The 25,985-nt window shown below is 45.8% G+C and overlaps 1 protein-coding gene across 6 annotated transcripts; it reads left to right on the top strand.

Moving 5' to 3' along the window:
- Positions 1 to 419: 419 nt before the first annotated feature.
- Positions 420 to 25,985, top strand: LOC141049258 (gap junction gamma-1 protein-like). 6 transcript variants are annotated; one of them, XM_073545510.1, is made up of 4 exons: positions 453 to 532; positions 12,720 to 12,818; positions 19,166 to 20,333; positions 21,689 to 25,985. In XM_073545510.1, exons 3-4 carry the CDS (start codon positions 19,184 to 19,186, stop codon positions 21,694 to 21,696), a joined length of 1,158 nt encoding a protein of 385 aa, XP_073401611.1. In that variant the 5' UTR covers positions 453 to 532; positions 12,720 to 12,818; positions 19,166 to 19,183; the 3' UTR covers positions 21,697 to 25,985. The 6 variants fall into 6 exon arrangements, with proteins under 6 accessions (XP_073401608.1, XP_073401611.1, XP_073401610.1 ...); XM_073545507.1 differs by lacking the exon at positions 12,720 to 12,818 and having other exon boundaries at positions 420 to 532; XM_073545509.1 differs by lacking the exons at positions 453 to 532; positions 12,720 to 12,818 and adding an exon at positions 8,081 to 8,577.

The raw sequence follows: 25,985 nt of genomic DNA, 5'->3' as shown, positions 1-25,985 counted from the left end.
GCAGAGGAGCCTCCGCAAGAACTAAGGCAAAAATGGTGGTGAAGCGAAACGCCTGGAGATGTTTTTCCTGAAGTGACGGCACCTGGGACAATTCGGCGGCTGCGCCGGGGTCTTTAGCCACAATGCTCACATAGCCTTACTTTGAAATGAATAGGAGGAATCTTTCAGGTGATGTTTGTTGCAAATCTGAGCACAAAAAAATTCCTCAATAAACTCCATTTGCACAAAGCCCTTGAGATATGACGGTGACCGACCATGGTTGTCACCCAACTTTCTCAGAAATATTTATAGAGGCTAAATATAATTTTTGGAAAAGCAAAAAAAGAAAACTTTGCTTTGAGCAGGAAGAAACTTGGAGAGACTCAGAGTGGGTGGGATTGGGGGCCGGTCTTGGAGGAGGTTCTCCACCCTTGGCCCCATTACAATCCTTATCCCAAACCATAGAACACATCCTCCTCCAGTCTACGTAAACTCAACTTCTGACACAAGAAAAGCTCAGTGAGCGGGTACAGCAGGGTGCCACGTTAATAAGGTAAGTCTGCTCCTTCCAACATCCACTCTTAGGGTTTTTTTTTTTTAGGGTTTTCTGTGGGACTCACATCTGGATTTGCCTTATAAAGTCTGTAAAGGATCACTCGCAAAGTAACAAGACGTCCTGTTACACAAGAGTCAGTTCAACATGGAGAGGGGGCACAAACTTTTTCATTTCATACAACCTTGCACCTAGGGGGGAGTTGTCTTTATTTTTTTGGGGGGGGGATCCTCGATATCCTCGTAACAATGATTTGGGAGAAATATTGATTGCGAACAAGTGGGGAGAAGCTTTGGAGAAAGTTTTTTTTAAACTTTTCGTTAAAAAAAAAAAAAAAAAAGTAATTTGTTAAAACCCTTTTTGCGTGTGATACATTTACGGTACTTTCTCGGTTACTGTCTGAATCTGTAGGGGAAGAGGAGCAAAGATTTGAAGGGGGGGATCCAGGGGATCCTTTCATGGGGTACAGTTTAAGTATAAAGTTAATCATATGGGTTCAAGATGGTACATTTTGAGGGATTGTCAGTGTTTTCAGCAGTCATGTTTTTTGATACAGATACTCATTACGTTTTTTGTAGAATCTTGGGCAAAGGGGTGCCATATTACGTGGGGGCTCCCAGCTGTGAGGTTTCCCGAAAACATCTCTACTTGTACGGGTTTAGAGACCATGTGGAAACACATCTATGTAGGACTTATCTAAACAAGTTCTGATTCCATTGCAAAAGTAGTGGATCCCTTTACCTAATATTTGAGACTACAGAAATCCTTTTTCGCGTCCCCCCACGCTTTTTCCAATACAAGACCCCGGAGATTTCCATTCAGGAAATGCGTGCACCTAGGACGGCGTGTCTCATCCCACATGATTCACTCGTGGAAACTCTTATTATATTCGCTACCAACGCTACAAATATTTGACGTTTTTGTAACATTCTCCGCCAGGACAGGATTTCTCAAACTCAGACTTACTTTTCCCAAAAAGGAAATATAATCTTGAGAGCGGCAAGGAAAAAAAAAAGTTATTTTGTAAAACAGACTTTTGTTTTGGAAGATATTGGAATTTTATCCAGAGGAGAAGCCACATTGAATAACAAAGGGATGTTTAAAGCACCATGCGGTGGAGGGGAAAGGGGGGATGGCGAGAGCTTGCTACCTGCAGGGATGAGAATTTGGGGGCTGATACATTTGCAAAAGAGGGAGGGGGAGGGGCACAAAGATTACTTTTCATGGCAGATCATAGCGAGCCTGGTTTACATACCGGCATATGGTAGTTGTGCGAAGTTTCTGTACCCGTGGTTAGCGCTGCAGCCTGGCAGCGCTGGAGTCCTGGGTTCAAATCCCACCAAGGACAACATCTGCAAGGAGTCTGTATGTTCTCCCCGTGTTTGTGTGGGTTTTCTCCGGGTTCTCCGGTTTCCTCCCACATTCCAAAGACATACTGATAGGGAATCTAGATTGTGAGCCCCATTGGGGACAATGATGATAATGTGAGCAAACTGTAAAGCGCTGCGGAATATGTTAGCACTATATAAAGAAATAATACCCAGTTCTTTTGATTTGCTTCAGATCTATATAAGTGCACCAATTTTCTGCATGCGTATCAATACATGTCCAATATTCCGCTTATTTAAAGAGGTCTTTTTTACATAAATGCATGCAATTGAGCTAAAAATCATTTTTGCAATTAGGTTTTGTTACAAATTTTGCACCGTTTGGCTTTCAAAGGCTCTTTGTTTTCCTGCACAATCAGCTTTGATCTGTGATCATAAATGAACTAAGGAGCTCAGAAAAAGCCAGATGAAAGAGTTATAAACTCTTCTGTCAAAATAAGCTCACTAAAAGATTCTAAGTTAACTCATTCTGCAGCCAGCAATACAATAAACGGAGTAAAAAGCCGGGATCACACATGCGAGAAACTCTGACGAGTCTTGCATCTTAATACCTGGCACTGCCGCCGGCATTCGGGAGCGGAGCGTGCAGCTGCATGCATTTCTATGCAACCGCATGCTCCGATCCGAAATTCGTCCAAGTTTCTCGCATGTGTGATCCCGGCCTAAGGCTACTTTCACACTAGCGTCGGCCGACGTACATCGCAATGCGTTGTTTTGGCGAAAAAACGCATCCTGCAAAGTTGCTCACAGGATGCGTTTTTTCTCCATAGACTTGCATTAGTGTCGCATTGCGACGTATGGCCACACGTTGCATCCGTCGTGCGACGGACGCGTCGTGTTTTGGCGGCTGCGATGCACACAAACGTTACATGTAACTTTTTTTGTGCGTCGTGTCCGCCATTTTTGACCGCGCATGCGCGGCCGAAACTCCGCCCCCTCCTCCCTGGACATTACAATGGGGCAGCGGATGCGTTGAAAAACTGCATCCGCTGCCCCCGTTGTGCAAAACTTTCACAACGTGCGACGGTAGTGTGAAAGTAGCCTAACACAGAGGCAAACGCTGCAGTATTTTTAATGATATCCAATTGCAAAACATTAATTTTAGACCCAAATGTGTGCAACTAAGTAAGAAAAAAAAACTCGTCAAACATAAATTCGGCACGAATATGGCAAATTCAGATTCGGAGATCGTTTCCGAACATATTCGCTCGTCTCTAGTTAGGAGTCATTTTCTCATCCTCTGAACACAACAGTCCTTTGTGATTTTCTGGGACGTCGTTGGTTCGTGGACTGCCCGGAGCAGTAATTAGCGATGCAGGATGTTGGTTCGTTATTTTGCCTGTTCCTTACGGAGACACGGGGGGGGGGGGGGGGGGGTGTTGCAATAACTTTGAAGTTTGTAATTATATAGGCTAATTTTACCCATCTGAGTTGATAAAATAAACTCATACGGGGACTATCGGGGTGGCATCCCGTCAACTACAGAAATGACAGTAGGGGTCGATGGCACACGTTGATGACGTTGCTGATTTTGTGCAAGGTAAAAATACAACCTGAAAAACCGCAATGAAAATCCCACCACCGTCATCTGGCGCTTCACAGAACATTTGCAGGATGTGGACCCTTTAAAAAACAAAACAAACTTAAAGTTGGAAATATATAGAAGTATTACAGGAAAAAATGCACAAATTGCCTAATGGCCTTGTGTAAACTGGAATCCACACATTCCCAGTGTTCCGTGTAACATTTCCATCCTGCGCCAAGTAGCAGACGCTTCCCGGTCTGTATCCCAAGTTTGAGCTACGTGACAACTTTTTGTCGCAAGTTTCCTGTCACCACCAAAGTGTTTTAGGACATAAGCACAATTTGGGCGTTTTAGGAGAAAGTGGCACGAGTTGATCCATGGAGAGATCGTTGCGATTATTACACCTTGCCGACTTCATCGCGATCTCGACGCTTATTAGAGTCGTCGGAAATCGGATGTTTATATTCCGGGGTCACATGACCGAATCAAAAAAAATTCCATATTAGATTAATTGTATTCGCAACATTCCCAAAGTACGACTTAACCGTTTGTTCCCCCAGATATTCCCCCTGGCGGTCCGTCCGGTGGTCCCCGGCGGTCCGTCCAGTGGTCCGTCCGTCCAGTCTGCTAGAGTTTAATGCCCAGAGTTTTTACTCCTCAAAGCAGGTTTTAGATTTCAGGTCTGGAGGCCCAAGGAAGTGACAGAGGGGGAGAGAGGGGGCTGGTTTGGAAAAATAGGAGGGGGGTGAGAGGAGGAGGAGGAGAGTCTGGGGAAGAATAAAAAGGGAAAATCAGAAATGAGGGAGGAGTTAGATAGGAGGGGGTTAACCATTTCTCCGCCAAAATTATGACAAATTTTACGTGAACTTTTAAGAAAACGCCACTATGCAACATTTAAAAAAAAAAAAAAAAAGTGCAATTTTTCCTGTCTTGGCACGAACAGTCTTTAATTTGCAAAATTTCAGCTCCCAAATATTTCTAATTCTAGAAGCGTCTATTTGGGGCTTATTCACACATTGCAGGTTTATCGTGTGGGTTTTGGATCTTTTTAGCAAAAATCATTGCAAAATGGACAAGGCTGGGGTTTATGTATGACCCAAATAGTGCAATTTATTACAATGGTGCGTGGAATCACTAGTCATGGGACACATGCTGGGGGGTTGTAGTCCTCCAGTAGTAGTGACACATCATGCTGGGGGGGGGGGGGGTTGCAGTTCTCCAGTAGTAGTGACACATCATGCTGGGGGGGGGGTTGCAGTTCTCCAGTAGTAGTGACACATCATGCTGGGGGGGGGGGGTTGCAGTTCTCCAGTAGTAGTGACACATCATGCTGGGGGGGGGGTTGCAGTTCTCCAGTAGTAGTGACACATCATGCTGGGGGGTTGTAGTCCTCCAGTAGTAGTGACACATGATGCTGGGGGGTTGTAGTCCTCCAGTAGTAGTGACACATGATGCTGGGGGGGGGTTGCAGTCCTCCAGTAGTAGTGACACATCATGCTGGGGGGGGGGTTGCAGTCCTCCAGTAGTAGTGACACATCATGCTGGGGGGGGGTTGCAGTCCTCCAGTAGTAGTGACACATCATGCTGGGGGGGGGGGTTGCAGTTCTCCAGTAGTAGTGACACATCATGCTGGGGGGGGGGGGGTTGCAGTTCTCCAGTAGTAGTGACACATCATGCTGGGGGGTTGTAGTCCTCCAGTAGTAGTGACACATGATGCTGGGGGGTTGTAGTCCTCCAGTAGTAGTGACACATGATGCTGGGGGGTTGTAGTCCTCCAGTAGTAGTGACACATGATGCTGGGGGGTTGTAGTCCTCCAGTAGTAGTGACACATCATGCTGGGGGGTTGTAGTCCTCCAGTAGTAGTGACACATGATGCTGGGGGGGGTTGCAGTTCTCCAGTAGTAGTGACACATCATGCTGGGGGGGGGGGGGTTGCAGTTCTCCAGTAGTAGTGACACATCATGCTGGGGGGGGGGGGTTGCAGTTCTCCAGTAGTAGTGACACATGATGCTGGGGGGGGGGGTTGCAGTTCTCCAGTAGTAGTGACACATGATGCTGGGGGGTTGCAGTTCTCCAGTAGTAGTGACACATGATGCTGGGGGGGTTGCAGTTCTCCAGTAGTAGTGACACATCATGCTGGGGGGGGTTGCAGTCCGCCAGTAGTAGTGACACATGATGCTGGGGGGGGGGGTTGCAGTTCTCCAGTAGTAGTGACACATGATGCTGGGGGGTTGCAGTTCTCCAGTAGTAGTGACACATGATGCTGGGGGGTTGCAGTTCTCCAGTAGTAGTGACACATGATGCTGGGGGGGGTTGCAGTTCTCCAGTAGTAGTGACACATCATGCTGGGGGGGGGGGGGGGTTGCAGTTCTCCAGTAGTAGTGACACATCATGCTGGGGGGGGGGGTTGCAGTTCTCCAGTAGTAGTGACACATGATGTTGGGGGGTTGCAGTTCTCCAGTAGTAGTGACACATGATGCTGGGGGGGGTTGCAGTTCTCCAGTAGTAGTGACACATCATGCTGGGGGGGGTTGCAGTCCGCCAGTAGTAGTGACACATGATGCTGGGGGGGGTTGCAGTTCTCCAGTAGTAGTGACACATCATGCTGGGGGGGGGGGGGTTGCAGTTCTCCAGTAGTAGTGACACATGATGCTGGGGGGGGGGGGTTGCAGTTCTCCAGTAGTAGTGACACATGATGCTGGGGGGTTGCAGTTCTCCAGTAGTAGTGACACATGATGCTGGGGGGGTTGCAGTTCTCCAGTAGTAGTGACACATCATGCTGGGGGGGGTTGCAGTCCGCCAGTAGTAGTGACACATGATGCTGGGGGGGGGGGGTTGCAGTTCTCCAGTAGTAGTGACACATGATGCTGGGGGGTTGCAGTTCTCCAGTAGTAGTGACACATGATGCTGGGGGGGGGGGTTGCAGTTCTCCAGTAGTAGTGACACATGATGCTGGGGGGGGTTGCAGTTCTCCAGTAGTAGTGACACATCATGCTGGGGGGGGGGGGGGGGGTTGCAGTTCTCCAGTAGTAGTGACACATGATGCTGGGGGGGGGGGTTGCAGTTCTCCAGTAGTAGTGACACATGATGTTGGGGGGTTGCAGTTCTCCAGTAGTAGTGACACATGATGCTGGGGGGGGTTGCAGTTCTCCAGTAGTAGTGACACATCATGCTGGGGGGGGTTGCAGTCCGCCAGTAGTAGTGACACATGATGCTGGGGGGGGGGTTGCAGTCCGCCAGTAGTAGTGACACATGATGCTGGGGGGGGGGTTGCAGTTCTCCAGTAGTAGTGACACATGATGCTGGGGGGGGGGTTGCAGTTCTCCAGTAGTAGTGACACATGATGCTGGGGGGTTGCAGTTCTCCAGTAGTAGTGACACATGATGCTGGGGGGGGGGTTTGCAGTTCTCCAGTAGTAGTGACACATGATGCTGGGGGGGGGGTTTGCAGTTCTCCAGTAGTAGTGACACATGATGCTGGGGGGGGGGTTTGCAGTTCTCCAGTAGTAGTGACACATGATGCTGGGGGGGGGGTTTGCAGTTCGCCAGTAGTAGTGACACATGATGCTGGGGGGTTGCAGTTCTCCAGTAGTAGTGACACATGATGCTGGGGGGTTGCAGTTCTCCAGTAGTAGTGACACATGATGCTGGGGGGGGGGTTTGCAGTTCTCCAGTAGTAGTGACACATGATGCTGGGGGGGGGGGTTTGCAGTTCTCCAGTAGTAGTGACACATGATGCTGGGGGGTTGCAGTTCTCCAGTAGTAGTGACACATGATGCTGGGGGGGGGGTTTGCAGTTCTCCAGTAGTAGTGACACATGATGCTGGGGGGTTGCAGTTCTCCAGTCGTAGTGACACATGATGCTGGGGGGGGGGGTTTGCAGTTCTCCAGTAGTAGTGACACATGATGCTGGGGGGTTGCAGTTCTCCAGTAGTAGTGACACATGATGCTGGGGGGGGGGGTTTGCAGTTCTCCAGTAGTAGTGACACATGATGCTGGGGGGTTGCAGTTCTCCAGTAGTAGTGACACATGATGCTGGGGGGGGGGTTTGCAGTTCTCCAGTAGTAGTGACACATGATGCTGGGGGGGGGGTTTGCAGTTCTCCAGTAGTAGTGACACATGATGCTGGGGGGTTGCAGTTCTCCAGTAGTAGTGACACATGATGCTGGGGGGGGGGTTTGCAGTTCTCCAGTAGTAGTGACACATGATGCTGGGGGGTTGCAGTTCTCCAGTAGTAGTGACACATGATGCTGGGGGGGGGGTTTGCAGTTCTCCAGTAGTAGTGACACATGATGCTGGGGGGTTGCAGTTCTCCAGTAGTAGTGACACATGATGCTGGGGGGGGGGGTTTGCAGTTCTCCAGTAGTAGTGACACATGATGCTGGGGGGTTGCAGTTCTCCAGTAGTAGTGACACATGATGCTGGGGGGGGGGGTTTGCAGTTCTCCAGTAGTAGTGACACATGATGCTGGGGGGTTGCAGTTCTCCAGTAGTAGTGACACATCATGCTGGGGGGGGGGGGTTGCAGTTCTCCAGTAGTAGTGACACATGATGCTGGGGGGGGTTGCAGTTCTCCAGTAGTAGTGACACATGATGCTGGGGGGGGGGGGGTTTGCAGTTCTCCAGTAGTAGTGACACATCATGCTGGGGGGGTTGCAGTCCGCCAGTAGTAGTGACACATGATGCTGGGGGGTTGCAGTTCTCCAGTAGTAGTGACACATGATGCTGGCGGTTCGAATTCTCCAGCAGTAATAATACACCATGCTGGGAGTTGTAGTTCTCCAGCCCTAGTGGCAGGGCTTCCACCCTGCTCAGGGGTCTGCCGGCAGTGCAGGGGGGAGGGTGTCTCCTCTTTGTCTAGACCTCCATTCCCAAAACCTAAACTTAGTGGGAGGGGACAGGGGAGACCCTTCACCCGCTATCACCGCCCATAAACGATGCCCCCATGTTGCCGCCGTCTTTGTCTTGGGCGCAGATTTGGCGCTTGTGTCGCCTCCATATACCGGGGAGGAGATTGCGCCGAGTTGCGCGGGAATAAATAGATCACTCCGGGAGCGAGGAAGAGACGGAGCCCGGGGAGAAGAGAGGAGAAGTACAGGAACGTGTGCGCCCGGTGCAGTCTGGATGGAAGTGGTAGGCACGGGGCAGAGAGGGGCTGGAGAGAGGCCAGCATGGTGCAGAGAGGGGCTGGAGAGAGGCAAGTTTGGTGCATGTAACTGAAATGGGGCAGAAAGTGGCCTGAACGAGCAGGCATGGGGCAAATAACTAAAATGTTGCATAAAGTGACTGGAGAGGTGCAGGCATGAATGTAAGATGGAATGGTGCAGAGAGTGGCTGGAGAGGGGCAGCATGGGGGCAAAATGTGGCTTGTGAGTACATTTCCATTAAGGCTATGTGCACACGGTGCGTATTCTGCTAAGGAATTTTCTGCGCAGAAGTCACTAAATCCGCAGGTCAAATGAACTTCATCTTCCCTGCGGATTTAGTGCATTTTTTGTGCGGTTTTCCACCTGTAGATTTCTAGAATGGAGCAGGTGGAAAACTGCAGCAAAACCGCACAAAAGAAGTGACCTGCTGCAGTTTTCATTCCGCACCAAATCCACGCGGAAAAAACCGCAGCATGTGCACTGCGGATTTTGTTTTACATAGAAAAGAACGGTGCTGCACATCACATGCATTTTTGCTGCGAATCCGCAGGGCCAAATCTGTTGCGGATCCGCAGCCGAATCTGCACCGTGTGCACACGCTGCGGACCCGCAGCAGGTTTAGCTGCGGTGTACAGTACCATTCAAATGAATGGTAAACAAAAACCGCTGTGTAGACGTTGTGGAAAAATCCACGCGGATTTGCTGCGGTTTTGAAACCGCAGAAAGAATTGACATGTCAATTCTTTCTGCGGAATTCTATCTCCACCATTGTGGAGATGGTGAAACTGCAGGACCAAACCGCAGGCAAAACCGCAGATAATCCGCAGCGTCTGCACACACCCTAATAGTGCAAAATGTGGCCTCAGAGGGGCTTGTGAATCCAGATATGGGTGCAAATAACTGGCATGGTGGTGGGTGGAGAGGGGCAGGAATAGTCTAAAAAGTGTCTAAAGAGGGATATGCATGAGGCAGAGGGGCAGACATAGTGCAAATAACTGTAATTTGTTGAAAAATGGTCTGGAGAGGGACAGTTCATATTGTGGTTGGAGGGTCTGTAGGTGCCACCATTGTAGCATGATGTGTCTACAGGCTGGAGTGGTGTAAATAACCGCTGCGGTAAAAAACGCATCAAAAACGCACAAAAACAGCCGCGGGAAAAATAGGTGCGGTTTCTGGGAAGGGATTCAGGTTTTTGTGCAGAAATTTTCTGCAACGTGTGCACATACCCTAATGGCTGCCTAGGGGCCAGGCCTCATGATCTGTACTTTTTTGACGATTCAGAGAGGACGTGTACAAACCTAATGAAATATTGCTAAACTAATGACCATTCCAGGGCGGTGGTGTGTAGGCTCTGCTCACAGGAGCTTGCACTCTAAGTGGCTGACTAGGCGGCGTGTAAATAGATGAAGACTCCAGTGTGGGAGGGAATGGTGAATTTGGGGTGGGTACTGATCAGTTCTGTAGGAGTATGAGGGGTACAGGGTGCGCTGAGGTCTTGTAGGTATCTGTGCTGGGACATTGGTGTCGGGTAGGTAATGCGTATTATCATACCAGATTTCAATCACAGGTTTGGGGTCACACATGGCAGAACCAGCGGAGCAGTGGCCTTTACGCAGCGCCATACTTCATATAGAGCTGTATTGGCCGGTTAGAATGGCCGTATACAATGTATTCATCCATCTTGGTAGTTGTATGTACTGAGACAGATTTGGTCAACGGAAAGTGGTTTCCCTTAACAACCAATCAGAATTCATCTCTCATTTTCCAGTGTAGCTTTGTAAAATGAAAGCAGCAACCTCATTGGTTGCTATGGGCAACTTCTATTTTGCACAAATTTTAATACCTCTCCATATGTTGTATGGACCAGGATTATATTCCATATTATCACCATAACAGACAATCCTGTCAAACCATATTGTAAAGCTGGCTACATAAACATGATAGATGTTCAATTCACAGATCTCAATGCAGCGGCCATCTTGGTTTCTCCATTGCTGCCAGATAGGAGCCTTGCCAACCTCTTCCTACCTGTTGGCTTCACCGGTGCCTCTTCCAATTACTAGGCCCGACATGACATCGTGCATGCGTTGCTCTACAACGATGACGTCCTGTCAGGGCTTCTATCTGGTGGCCATGGACTACTGAGGGGGCCGTTGGGTCCGCTAATTCTTTTGCTCGACCACCATTTTCCGGTTGATTATTCGGCAGACATTTATTTTTCTCAACTCTACTCGGTTGATGAGTTTTAAACAGAGAGGAGAAAGCCGCTGCCCAAAAACAGAAGTGTTGGTTGAATTCCATGGGCCTGAGTTACCTACCCCGACAATGAGTCAGGAGACCCCCATCCACACAAGATGGTCGTCAGTTCTGCTGAAATTGGCGGGGTTCATTTAACTTTCAACTAATGATATGGGGCCTTCAGTGCGATCAGTGTTGTCGGTCCTAGGCCAAAGGAGGAGTAGATCTATGCGCTCTATCGTACGCGGGCATGGCGGTGGATTCTGTGCGCTGTGATGTAACAAGGAATTTCCAGTCATGTTGTGTGGCTCATACACCATCTTTCTCTTGTACTTGTGTCGCTTTTGGGCTCAAGTCCAAGTTTACAATTTATTTCCTATCCATAAATGTCTGCTGTTCTTTGTCGGACCTCTTGTTGTGGGGCAGAGCCGGTCATGGATGGGGTCAGATGCTGCCACCGGCCCTCCATTGTTCATTGTTTTTACAATGTGATGTGTCTTTGTGTCGTAAAGGGCGTCGTGTCTGTAGGGCTGACCCATAGATATTGCAAGAGCAATTTATTCACTTTTTTTTTTATCAGAAATGTTAAGAATTTGCACCTAAAAGTAAAGTGAATATACCCTTAGGCTGTGCAATTTTTGCAGATGAGGGGAAAGGAATCTGAAAAAATAAATCCCTTACAAGGTACAAAATGTTACCGGCGTATAGGGGAAACTTTGGTTTGTTGAAAGTGGGTCATTAAATAAAATTATAGGGTCCAAAGCAAGGTGGCAACCATGAACCCCGATTTTCTCTTTTGCTTGTGATCAAGGTACCATTGTTTCTTGCTTCTGTTGTAGACGCCAAGGTGGATTTAATTGCAAGCTCTTGGGAATACAAGTTTCATTTTTTTTTTACTTTTACTTTGGAGCTGGTAGTCTGTTCATGAATGTTGGCCTTGTTTTTGTAATCTAATCCTGTGTCTTAAATTCTCCCATATGTCACCTCTAACCCTCCATACACCCCCACCTGTACCCTCCTCCCTCTGCATTCTTGCCCTTTTGTTCCTGTGTCTTCATGTGTTTTTTTTTCCTATGCCCCCAGGCTACAAATATTCTCTTCTCAAAACAAGTGAAATAAAATGGGACTCCCTGAAGCCTCCCTGCCGAGGGCAGCTCTTAGAAGTACTGACTGTAAAATTCGGATCTTTTTTTTTTTTTTTTTTGGAAGTCAGTTGAGGACAAAGCAATAATCTCTGTAATCTAGCATTATATCTACACTTTTCTGAATTTTTGGTATGCCAGGTCCCCTGAGATATGAGAATGCCCACGATTGTTGCAGGTTGTCCCGGACCCTTTTTTTAGGCTAGTATTTTTTGGTCCATGTACTCAATGGACCGCGCACAGGCCAATATTGCCTTACATGCTAGTGCACATGCCCTTTTTCCAAAACAGACCTCGGGTTCATGTGGATGGAAAAAATAAACTCCGTTTAGTCTAGCCTGGTCCAATTTACAGACCAGACTATGGTACAAATTGTGGCAGTTCTTATGAGGATGAGCACAAATAGCTGCACATGATGAAATGCTTGTCTGCAATTTGCAAAGGAGATTGGTCTGCAAAGTTAAGAGCCAGTTTACACTCGACTCATTCAGATGTGCGTTTTTCATGTTGCAGTGATATTACGGATAGCACTCGTACCTGCGATTGTCTATGGGGCATTCACATGGTTGTGATTTCTCGCGGACTGCTCTCTACGGAGACATGTCCGATTTTGATCCGAGGGTCAGATCATAAATTGGCAATGCAAGTTTATGGGTCCTTCAAAAAAATCAGTCTGCACTCCAATGATGATTTCACAAAGGAGAAGAAACATATTTTTACTTTTTTTTTTTTTTTTTTTCCCCTCCAGGTACGAGAAAAATTGACACATGGACCAAAATGATCAAAATAATTGATCCATTTTACTTTTATTTGACAAAATCGAACATCTGAGGCCTAAGAAGTAGCTGTAAGTAGTCTGAAGCTAGGCCTCCACCACTTCTGTGATATGACCAAAATATCTTTAACTTGCTGTCATTCGACTATTTTAGCATCCAGGTTGTAGCTGCACGCGACTCATGGGGGAAAACAAAGAGTGAATCGATTTTTAGGACCCTGGTCCGGCGGCCAAGTCAGTAGCCCTGCCTGGAGCCCTATGAATCGACTCCTACCTGCAGGCATACCTGACGGGACGACATGTGACACCCGGCCTGCAATGAGAAGAGGCGTTTGGGATGCTGACAGGCAGTCTGCTCCCTTCTGGCGGTCACGGACCTCTGAACCAGGGTCTTGCAAATTCATTCTCTCCTCTCAATAGTCTATAATGGCAATGGGAACAGTCTGGTCATGGTCGCATTTTGTTGCGTGCTACACTGGGACCACATTGGCAGTAAGTGGATGTGATTTTTCCATCTTCATTACACACTATCAACGTCATTGTTCGGCCCTAAGCTAAAAGCTGAGTTCAGGCATATGTCAGTCACGTGTGCCCATCCACAATTTTGCAGACGCGACCGGACCCCTGTGTTCGTCCACATATCATACAAGTGCAGGAGCTGCCGGCTATTAACATTCAGTAGTCTAGTCCACAAATCAGACTGAAATAGTGCATGTCGTGAGAAACAGCACCCAACCGCTTGAATATAATTGATCCATGCTCGTCAGTGCCCCCATAAGGCTCAGTTCATAATGGGTCAGTGTAAAGGCTCCACACATCCATAGACTTCAATGGACCAGACTCATGCCCGGTGAGTTCCATTTGGCATATACTCTCGCAGTGTCGTGGTCAAATCTACTTTTTCGCAAATGTGTTTTGCTACAAAATAAAAATACCTGATTGTCCCAGATGGACTCTGGATGCGATAATCAGTGGCTATAATCTTGTACACACACCACATGTGGTGACGTCCCCTTTTGGGATTTTTTTTTTATTTGGGCAGCGCTGTGGTGACGACCTATGTCATTACCCGTTATACAAAGTCTGCCTCAGGTAACTTTTTGTTTGCCCTCTAATCTACCTGACCCTGTCCGCCACCTTGCTGTAATCAGTTAGAAGTGAGATAAAAAGCTCATGTGGTGGTAATTAGAGGACATTCAGCACCACCCTGTAATTACTAAGCAAATGGGAGACAGTGAGGGACTCCGGCCCCACCCGCCATTATTGCCCATGACTTTGCTTTCATATGATTAGTGGGATAGTCCCGGTATACATGGGCATTGTTCTTCAGGGCCCTGCTGTGGCTTCTACATTTATTTTTCTTTTCGTCCCAGTTGTGGAATTTCTTTAGTCTCCCCCCCCCCCAGCATGGGGGACCATAAGAATGAGGACCCTTGATTCTAAAGCTGGAGGTGGGTGCAGGATGGCTTCTACTTTGTCTGGTCTCTTTATTCTTGCTATAAACCTGACTTTACTAGTTTTTTTTTTTTTGTTTTTTTTTCTTATTTTTCCTTTTGTGTGTCATAAACTTCTGGCATTTAAAGGTACGTTCCCACAAGGCGTCTACGGATATTCTGAGCGGAAAATCTTTTTACAGTGTCAGCATTGATGACACGTACAACCTCTCATCAACGCTCTGTGAAAATCACCGTGTAAATTACTAGTCAGGACTTAAAATTTGACACACTATGGATTTCCTATTGCAGAGTTCACCCTTTTGTGTCGTAAGGCTATGTGCACACACAGGGCTTTGAAGGCGATCACAAATGATTTCTGCTTAATGGATTTTTTTTTTTTTTTTTGTGTGCTAACCCGTTTCAAATACAAACCACCTCCTGAAACTAATACATTTTGGGTCTGTGGGCACTGAGTCTTTTTGCTGGGCTTTTGGTGCAAAAGTTTCCATGTTTTTAAGGAGGATTTGGAGAGATTCTGATCCAAAAGTAGGATCCACAAACCCTTTTTTAAAAGGATGATTTGTCTCCGTTGACTACCATGGGGCCAGCAGTGTCCCATCTGCTGGATGGTTTGTGCATGTGTTTTGTATTGTGCACCCATCGTTCTTACGGATGCTGAGGCGAGCGGACCCACAACACTTTTTTTCATTCTTGATGCTTGGATATAGCAAAGCTAGTACATTTGCATCCATTAAATTGCCCCAACCGTCATCTGGTTTGGGGATATGTATAGCTAGTTGGCCATATATAACAGAATATGGTAATTTTGCAAATTGTCGTGTTTTGTTTTTTTTTAATTTTTTTATATTTTTTTTTTTTATGGCAGTTCAGGTTCAGAGTCCTTCACTGGCTGCTCAATAGACCCCTTAGGCTAGGTTCACATTTGCGGAGGTCTGCGGACTTCCTCTGTGAAGCTCGGCCCACTGCAGCACCTCCTCCGGTCAGCTCCGCCTGCGTCTGCATACTTCTGCATGCGGCCTGCATACCCTATCTTTAACATTGGGTACGCAGGTCATGCGGCTGCCTCCGCATGTGTCGTTTTGATGATGCAGCGACCCGCGTTGAACGCAAAATGTTGGAATTTGATGCGGTCGCTGCATCGTCAAAACGACGCATGCGGAGGCATCCGCACGACCTGCGTACCCAATGTTAAAGATAGGGTAGGCGGAGCTGACCGGAGGAGGTGCTGCAGTGGGCGGAGCTTAACTGAGGAAGTCCGCAGCTCTGCCATCCACAAATGTGAACTTAGCCTTAGACGTGCAGATGCAGAGAACAGATTCACTAGGCGGCACAGAATCTGTCCTGTGCGTGCTCAGCCAGGGGTCTTTTTTGATCAATTTGGTGGGAGTCTGGGTTCAAACAACTTTGCAAAAGTTTAGTTACTCTTTTAAAAAGTTGTCCGCAAGCAGCCTTATGGATAGAATTGACAGTGTCCCTGAAGATCACCCATTGGACAGATTACATTATACCCTTTCCCCCTCTTTGCATAAGACGAGTAACGCTGGTCTGCAGATGATTGTTATACAAATTTCTTTTGTGCCTGTTCTCTCTTGTTGACCCCTCTCCCCTCCCCAGCCCTTGGGATATGACTTGTGCGGCTATTTCCAAAACTTTATCTCTTGCTTGTTTTTGGAGTCTCGTGGTTGGCGCGCACCTGGCCGCTCTCAGGTGTGAAACCCTTATGTGACGTGGAGGAGCCTATTTGCCTTTTAGGTTTTCCCTGTCTACGCTGATGCATTTGATGGGAATACATCCTACAACCAGTTTAACCGGGTGCCGTGTTTTGGCATGTTCGGGAAGGCAAACACGCAAATGATGCCGGTTATTTGTCTGGAGCCAGAAGCGTCACCTTTCACACACATCTTGCAAAATATCACTTGCGACAGAATGTAGCAAGACACTTATGATGTTGCCGTCATCGCTTTCTGGTTGAAATTTGGTTGTCCTGCACTTCATATTACTGTCTAGTCTGAAATCCACCTCCCCCCCAAAAAAATCTTAATTTCTTTTTTCTTCAGTGCTTTACACTGCAGCTTTGCTTGTTCTTTTGCAAATGGAGAGCTAATTTCCTTAACAGCAAGGAAGATTACCATGTATATATCACCAGGGAGTAATGAATTGTGTATCTGTGGCACAAGGGGGGAATGCGCCTCAGTAAGGGCTAGCAGAAGGGAGTGGGGGGTTGTCTTAAATAACTTCATGCATTGGTCCGTAATCGTGACAGAGCAGCTTTTCAACTTTTCCAGATGTTTCTGTAATGCAGAGTTTAACAGAAAAATGCCAGATGGGCCGCTGGGTGCAACTGTGGGCTTCACAGGCTGTTACAGGGGTTTCCTGCCTCGGTTTAGCTCGTGGATCATGTTGCTGTACATTATATCTACATATGTTAAGTAGCGGTCTAGACTCTCGTGTAAGATCTAGGTCCGTGCCAGAAAATGGTTAAAAGCGCCGCCCTGACGGTGAATGAAATATGAGCTGTAATTGTAGTTGAGGGTGTCAGAAGGAGGTCACAGGGTCATTGGGCCACTAACAAGCGGGAAGAGGCTACTTATGGGATCCCACTTAGGAAATGACAGCACTGGACGTGCAAGTGATCATCTCATCAGATCCGGACTTTAGACTGTGCCGCTGGTCAGATCGGCCCTTGCATATGGGGTACGAAGGTGTTTGCAGAGCACCCACAAGACTTACACATCCGCAACCTGTGAGCCCAGATGGTATTTTCAGAGAATTGCAGGGTTTTATTTCCCACTGATGATGAGTAACATGCCAGCATTCCACTACAATCATTAAGTTTGTTTTCATAGGAATGTAGTCGCATGTCCATGTAGATCTATCTACTGGCTAGCACGGTACAAAGATATACATCGTTCCTGTATGTCCATGTAGATGATTTTTTTTCTTTGTAGAGATCTGATGTGCCGATCATGAGAGAACTAGTTCATAAGCCGTGTGTGAATCATGCCGGGAGTGCACTTGGGGTGAGTCAGTGCACTGGAAGAAGCATTCTGACCCCTCCCCTGTGCACTTCAGACGATTTTTGCTTATGACTTCTTCACTAGTTTTCTCACTACTGGCAGATCAGATCTCTACAAAAAAGGTAGCATTTTTCTTGGGTAGGAAGAACCTGCACGGCCATGCCACTACCGTGACAATGTTTTATAAAGTAACTGACTTATCGGGATAGTAGTGAGACATTGTGTCTCCAAGCGCCATTGACTGGTTGGGGGATGCTGGTAGTCAGCGGGTTTTCCGAGATCATGGGAAAGTCCTAGGATCTTCTTCGCTAGTGCCCCCTCCTTGGTTTCCTGTGAATACGCAGACACGCACTTTGTTGGTGAAGTTGACTGCCATGGTGCTTGTTCAGCAGGATACAAATGGGAAATGGAGACCATCAGCGTATTGTGTCCACATGGTGGTATCTGCCTTCCTGTTATCTCGTGCTGATTTCCTGGCCTGATAGTGGCTGGGAGCTTCCTGGCCATTTGCTTATGTAATGGAAAAAGTCAGTAAATGCCACATTTCTGACTGTATATGAAGTAAAGTTGCAGCTCTATGCCACAGTGACTCTTCACTACTGATTTGCAACTGGTGAGTCCAGAAGGTTGCTTGTAACTTTTTTTTTTTTTTTTTTTTTTTGTTTGGCCTGCTGCTGTATGTAAAATCAACTGCAAAAAAAAAAGTTTTGGCGTAGCTCAGGCCTTAAGGGTGGATGATGAGTGGGACTCCGCACTGCGATCTCAATAGACTCGAACAGATTAGCATCGCATGTGGCGGTTGCTCCAAACAATCTGGAGGCACGAGTCCCCCATTCTGTTGATCCATTGCTGTCTGACAAGACGCCTAAGGATCTAGTTGTCATCGCCTATCTTGTGTGTGTGTGTATGTGTGTGTGTGTATGTATATATATATATATATATATATATATATATATATATATATATATATATATATATATATATATAATCTCCCACTTCTTGAAGATTTCACCTTTTGCATTGCATAAAGTTAACAGATTGACAGCTTGCCGATATCTTATCCGCAGCTCAAAATGTGTGGATGATATTTCTTAAGATCTCTTCTACCTCCATTGGGAAAATCCGTTACGTATACAACTCTTGTGGACAAAACCCTAGAACCTTGATACCCAGTGGCAGATCTTGGGCTCTCAGCATGAGGGTCCGGTCACCGCTTCCAGTCTTTCAACCTCCAAAAAAATTTTCGGCAATACTCTGCCTTTGGTCAAAGTTCCTGACAAATCTGCCTAATTATGTGGTAACTATCCCTCCTTTTATTATAGATACAAAAAAGGTGGATTTTCCTTTTGGGAACCTGGATGAGCACAAGGACCTCTATGTATTAGCCATATGTAGACAAATCTCATTTATAACACTGTCAAATGGGAAAAAGGAAATCTCTCACCCAACATGTGACGTCCCTATGTGTAACGAAGGTGTTTTCCGTTTATACTACCCTTGCGTGACTCTATACCTATAGGAAGATCATCCATCTAGCTAACTATCATTCACACAATTTGCACATTCATGATGATCACGGCAGGTATAACCAGCGCTCATCAACTTCCTCATCGACCGGCACTGGTTTGGGCGGTGTGCAAGCATCCGTAGGTGGACCTTTTATTTCTATAACTGGGTTGATGCCTTTCAGGTTTGGGTCACTAGGTGTCTGCTGATAAAACATTACGCTTTTTTTTTTTTTTTATATATATATATATATATATATATCCTTTTTGTTTCTAGGTGGTGTCACATAATGGTTGTCTTCAGATACGATGTTGTGAATAATGAATGTTTGGAGTGCCTGGGTGTTTCTTGAGTGTCGGCTCTTAGCACTTACCCGACTTGTACTATCTCGTCCAATGACTAACTGTACGGTGCCTTTTTTTTCTCTTTTATGTTCCAGATCTAATCGTGGCTCAAGATGAGTTGGAGCTTCTTAACCCGTCTCCTTGAAGAGATTAACAATCATTCCACTTTCGTGGGGAAGGTTTGGTTGACTGTTCTCATCATTTTCAGGATAGTCCTGACTGCGGTGGGCGGAGAGTCAATCTATTACGATGAACAGAGCAAGTTCGTTTGCAACACCAATCAGCCTGGATGTGAGAACGTGTGCTATGACGCTTTTGCGCCGTTGTCGCATGTCCGATTTTGGATATTCCAGATCATTCTCATCACCACCCCATCCATCATGTACTTGGGCTTTGCTATGCATAGGATCGCACGTCAACCTGAAGATTACCGAAGGCGCTTAGAAAGGGCACAAAGCAAGCGCAAGAAGAAGGCTCCAGTGGTCCACCGTGGGGCAAAACGAGACTATGAAGAAGCGGAGGATGACAATGAAGAAGACCCCATGATCTGCGAAGTCCTGGAACCTGAGAAAGATGCGGAAGATGGAGACAAAAAGAAGCACGACGGCCGTCGACGTATTAAACAAGATGGCCTGATGAAAGTCTACGTTCTACAGCTGCTCTTCCGCTCTGCCCTAGAGGTTGGGTTTCTCTTAGGGCAGTATATACTGTATGGTATTGAGGTGATTCCCTCTTATGTTTGCACTCGGAGCCCTTGTCCCCATACAGTAGATTGCTTTGTATCCCGTCCCACCGAAAAGACCATATTTCTGCTTATTATGTATGCCGTCAGCGCTCTGTGCCTTCTACTCAACTTTTGCGAGTTGTTCCACTTGGGTATCGGTGGCATTCGAGACGCCCTAAGACAAAGGAGCAAAAATGCAGAGGAAGAGCAATATTCCAAAAAGTCTCCCAGTGCCCCTCCCCATTACCAGTCAGTGCTGAAAAAGGGAAAAGTGCCAAATGGCAAGATAATGTATCCCGAGAACGGTGTTGCCGAGACTTATGAGTTGCCCGTCACTCATTCAAGTGAGCATGAGCTGGACCGGCTGCGCCAGCACCTCAAGTTGGCCCAACAGCACCTCGACTTGGCCTTCCAGATGAACCCGGTGGGCGACACTGCCCATGCATCTCGGAGCAGCAGTCCCGAGGCCAACAGCATGGCTGCCGAACAGAATAGACTCAACCTCGCTCAGGAGAAAGGTGGAGTCTGTGAGAAAACTGGTAAGTGAAATAAAGGCCCATTTCATTTGGTTTTTGCACCTGTTCAATAATTGTAAAAATTCCACTTAATGAACTTGCAGTATACGAGCCACGGGGCTTAGGTAAGTGATTAGGGGCATACGCCATCCTGGTAAACTGGGCTTCCTCATCAATGTTGGAGCTTTCGTTACTGATCGGATTCATACCATATTCTGGATTTCTACTCGGTGTTTAAGACCACAAATAGTATAGTACATTAAGGCCCGTCTGGTTGCATACATCACCTGCAAGCTACTATCCGAATTAAGTAAATATATGGCACCAAACATGTCCATGGTTTGTGTCTAGTATGGCTGTTCAGCTTCACTGCTATGCGTGGTACTGGGCTGCAATACTGAGGTGTTCAACTTGTGGCCATCTGCAATTTTTGTAAGAAATCTGCCATGTTTTTTCTAATTTTGGATAGCCCCTCTAAATCACATGTTAATTTTTTTTTTTTTTAAGCACCAAAGCCATGAGTGGATCCCTAAGGAATGGGGAATATAAGGGTATGTGCACACGTTGTGGATTTTTCTGCATATTTTGGCAGAATCCGCAGGTCAAAATCAGCGTGTTTTTCCTCTGGATTTGGCATGCGTTTTTACACCTGCGGATTCCTATAATGGAATGGGTGTAAAAACGTTGCGGAATCTGCACAAAGAATTGACCTGCTGTGAAAATAAAAGGCGTTTCCGCGCGGATTTTTCCGCAGCATGTGCACAGCGGTTTTTATTTCCCATAGATTAACATTGTACTGTAAGCCACTAGGAAATCTGCAGCAGATCCGCAACGTGTGCACATACCCTAAAGGCAGGACGTTTGCCTCGCCTTCCCACTGGATACACTTATGGCTTTAGCTCCTAAAAGTCCATGAAAAGCTGCATGAGACGTGCTCCAGACTTGTCATTAAACCACTTGCATATGGACCAGTGTCTTTACCCGATCCTACTTAAGGTTGCACTTCATAGGCTCGCTCCTCCGTGCTGCGCAGTTTGCATGCAGCTGAAACTGCAGCCACGTGCATAACATTGGCCACCACTTGTGTTTTTGGTGCATGGATACCTGACAAACCAAAGGATGATGGTGTCTGATCTTGTTACTATGAATATTTTTTACAGACATCCTTAGGTCCAGCTCTTCAGTCAAAAATTGGGTTTTTGAGCTCCTCCTGGTTTTTGGAGAGTTTCTGCTCCAAAAACTCCTGAAGAAGAAAGCCTCAATGCGAAACGCCTTGAAGTGAATAGGAGAAAAAAAAATTGCTGTCAAAAGGGAAATGATTGATTTGGAAGTTGCACAGCATGATCACATCAATGCATTTTTTTTTTTTTTTTCCGCAGGCTTGTGATCTTCTGAAGGTGGGAGCCGGGAAACAGGTCATTTTTGCAAGTCCTAATATGACTGGAATTGAGTTGCCATGAGGTCCGGACTTCCCCACGTTTATCACCCGCTCCCCCTAATCCTCTGGGATCGTCTATGGGGCTGAACGCTCCCCTCTGTTCTGCTGGCTCATGCTGGAAAGTTATTAAAATCTCATTCTCCATCCTGCTCCTTGCCACTGAGCTTCCAGATGTGGAAGAAGACTCGCCCCACTGGTTTACACAGGCTGCCACCCACCCATCGCTGAAGCTGCGGAAGACAGCAGGTGGCACCAACAACTTCTTTTTTTTTTTTTCCCCATACCCCATAGTGGTTGCAGTGTGCAGAGCAGTGGTTCCATTTCAGTTTTCTATTTCATGTAAAAGGGAGATTTTTTTTGTAATTTTTTTTTCTTTTTTAAAGTTAACAAACCTTAATGAGAAAAGGGAAAAAAATATTGGTACTATTTTTGTTACAAAGCTGGTTAATATGGTACAATGAACAGTGGAATCCCTTGCTGCCAAGCCCTCAATGAAGAAGGGAATTTTGTTGAAACTGTTGGCGTTTTTATTATTGTTCAGTTGTTGTGCTTTTTTTGTTTTATTTTATTTTTTGCTATATATTTCTCACAGGCTGGTATCGTACAGATTTCACATGGGGTCTCGTCTGCTGTGCCGACGTGGACACCGCATGCACAAGATAATGCGGCGGGAGGAGACGTTCTTCATCTCCCCCCAAATTTCTATTTTTGCATTAAACATTCCAATAAGTGTTCCCCTCCCCTCAGCCTTATAGTGGTACTGCCCAGTTTTGCCTCCTAGCTTTTGAAAGGGCTGAGATGTTCCATTCCAGTTTACATGTTTGTTTGTTTTTTTTGGGGGGGAGGCAGAATCTTAACTCTTTACTGCGAGCTAGCTTATTAAAACTCCGCCAGCTGTGAAGTGGTGGAAAGATGCACATTCCAATACCCTCTCCTTTGCAAATACCAAAAGTGTCTTCGCACGGAAAGCGGAGGGAGACTGCTGTACTTCCTTTTTTTTTTCTTATGCTGAGGTTAAGAGCCATTTGAAAGCTTTTTCTTAAAAGCGACTACACCCCTAGTTAAAGTCAGACTCCCACTCTGCAGATTCCTGTGTAGAATATATTAGGATATTGCATAAAGGACACTCAAATTATCGGCTGTGGGAGAAGTACAGCTCTCTTATTTCGGCAGGAATCTTGCAGACCGTTGGGATCAGACCAGTTTTACACGTGTAATTGCCATCTTTACACCTATAAACGTGACCAATTTGCAATTTTTAAAGTGGATTTGTCACTTGTCATGAATCTGTAATATCTTTACGTGGTGTAAATGCCTCTGCTCTCCTGAATCCGGCCTTGGTTTTTCTTATGTTTTTGTGTCGTTCTCTTCCTGAGATATGGCCTCCTTTTTGTTGTGTAAGGGCAGTTTCACACGTCAGTGTCTCCGGTACGTGTAGTGACAGTTTTCTCACGTACCGGAGACACTGACACACGCGGACACATTCGAATGAATGTGTCTATGCAGATGTCAGCGTGTTTTCACGGACCGTGTGTCTGTGTGCAAAACACGCTGACATGTCTGTTTTTGTGCAACAGCACGGACCCATACAAGTCAATGGGTCCGTGTAAACACGTACCGCACACGGGTGCTATCCGTGTGTGATCCGTGTGCGTTTTTAAAAGTCAAAGGGTTAACATTGAAAATAATTTTTCAAAAACACGGATACACGGACAGCATATGGATGGTACACACGGATAGCACACGATAGCTCCGGTATCGGTTTTTCCGGTACCGGAATTATCTGGGCGTGTGAAACTGCCCTAAAGCTCAGTGCGCGTGATCCTCAACCCTTCTGTGGGTGTCTTCCTGAGGACCACACCCCCTTGGGGAAAAAGAGAAGCCTTATTTACAGGGAATAAGGGGTCATATGTCTGGAACAGAGGTGCAGGAACTTAAGAAAAAACTTGCTGGATTTAGGAGAATGGCAGTAGTTGTGCCAGATAAAAAAAAGAAAAAATGTAATCTCTCACGTCCTCTTTTAATGACTAGAATTCGAGTGATTAAACACAAAATAAAATGTAAAAGTGGTCAGATTGCTCTCGCGGGTAATGGGATGAGCCGGTTCATCAAGTAGTTGCTGTGCAAGCAGTGAACACATTACTTGGGGTGCCTTTAAAGCAGAGTTCCACTGTAATGTTTGCAATAAGTTGTTCTGTATACCAAAAAAATCCCCTGTGATTTTATTTTTTAGTAATTTATGTAAAATTGTAGTTAAAAGGGTTGTCTATCGTTTTTTTTTTTTTTCCATATATTTGGATATAAAACTTTTTTTGCAATTCGATTTCACTTCAATTTTGCACCTTTTGCCTTCTATAGCCTCTTAGTATTGCAGTGTCTATTGTTAGCCGCAGAATGAGATAACTGAGCGTTGGTCAGTGAGCTCGTTCTGACGGGAGAGTTTAAAACTCTTAGGGTGTGTGCACACATTGCGGATTCTGCTGCAGATCCGCAGCAGTTTCTGCTGCAGTGTGGACTTTTCCGCGGTTTCAAAACCGCAGCATGTCAATTCTTTGTGCGGATTCCGCAGCGTTTTTGCACCTGATCAATGACAGGTGTCAAACCGCAGGGGAAAACTGCAGATAAACCGTAGGTCTTTTGACCTGCGGTTTTCGACAAATCCGCGCTGAAAAATCCGCAGCAGAATCCACAACGTGTGCACTCGCCCTTATGCCTTTCTGAGCTTCGCTCGGCCCGTGTGTGGTCGCATTCCACACGAAAAGTAAATGTGCAGGAAAACAGAGCCTGTAAGGGGTAAATGGTGAAAAATTCTCAATATAGTCCAATTGCAAAAATGAATTATTTTATTCAAATGCAAGATTTTGAGGCTGAAAATTGGACAACCCTTTTAAGATGTAATACTTCAAGATGGCAATTTTTATAATTGCACATTCCTTTATTGGGGTCTTCTAATGCAAGACTGTTTTGGTAGAAAAAAAAATTACTCCTTTTCAATTTAAGCCTAGTATTGTAGTGTAGTATTTTTTTTTTTTTTTCTTTTTATATATTATACTAACGAGTTTTTTCCTAAATACAATCCAGACCCCATTAGAGGGATTTCCATTACTTTTTTTTTTTTTTTATTTTTTTTTTTTTGGAAACTGCGCCACTTTAATTCATGGCGGTTTCTGGTACTACGACTGAGCCCCCGGGATTGAGCTGCACAGCCCTTGGGGCCATTTATATGGAAGATGTTATTTAAATGAGAGATTTTGAGGCTAAAAAAAAAAGTGGACAACCCTTTTAAGATTTAATACCTCAAGATGGCAATTTTTATAATTGATCATTCCTTTATTGGGGTCTTGTAATGCAAAACCGTTTTTGTAGAGAAAATATCCCTTTTCAAGTTTAACCTAGTATTGTAGTGTCGGGGTAGCTATTTAGGCCTTCACAGTAGTATTAGGGGTTTTTTAAATGTACCGGTAATCCTTTTACATCTATTTGTTTTTGTTTTGTTTTTATGTTTTTCTAACCAGTTTTGGGGAAATAAAATCCAGACCCCATTAAAGGGATTTCCATAACTTTAATTTTTTTTTTCTTCCCTCCATGGAAACAGCGAAACTTTTGTTCACGGTGGTTTCTGGTACTACTGTTGATTCCCCTATTGAGGTGAATGGGATCGAGCTGCACAGCTCTCGGGGCCGTTTCTATGGAGGATGGTGGGATTTTGTTTTTGGTTTGTTACACCTGGAAAACTCCTCTTTAAAGTCAGGAACATTTTCAGGTAAAAACTTCCCATTTTGGGGATATTTGTGTTTAATTCCTCTTAACCCCTTACTGACTTGACGCCATGGTCGAATACGCCTTCCAGTATACAGCGGGAGGGCCCGTTTTGGGAGGCAGAAACCATTGATGGATTTTTTTTTTTTTTCTGTGCCTCTTTTATACTTTTGCTTACAAAATGGCCGCCTCCCACCCGAGGTAAACTGTGATATCATCTCCACTCCTTCCTCCAGTGCCTTGACTTGATGGCGGCATCCTTTACGCCGCTCAGAGGAGGAGGGGACTTATTTTTTTTCATTCCTATGCTGGACACGCTTGAAGATTGTACAATTCATCTCAGAGCCTCATCTCGTTTTATTGTAGAATATTTTGTTACTTGGGGGGGTTTTGTATTTTATGTATTCGTTTCTTACGAGTTTGCGGTACTGTAACTTGTGTTTTTTTTTTTTATACATAAAACTATGAAGAAAACCAAA

The sequence above is a fragment of the Dendrobates tinctorius genome, unplaced genomic scaffold (assembly GCF_039654945.1).
Source record: "Dendrobates tinctorius isolate UK_male_01 unplaced genomic scaffold, ASM3965494v1 ptg000143l, whole genome shotgun sequence".
Lineage (NCBI taxonomy): Eukaryota > Metazoa > Chordata > Amphibia > Anura > Dendrobatidae > Dendrobates > Dendrobates tinctorius.
Note: the sequence above shows the minus strand (reverse complement) of the source record. Positions and strands in the feature narration are given on the sequence as shown.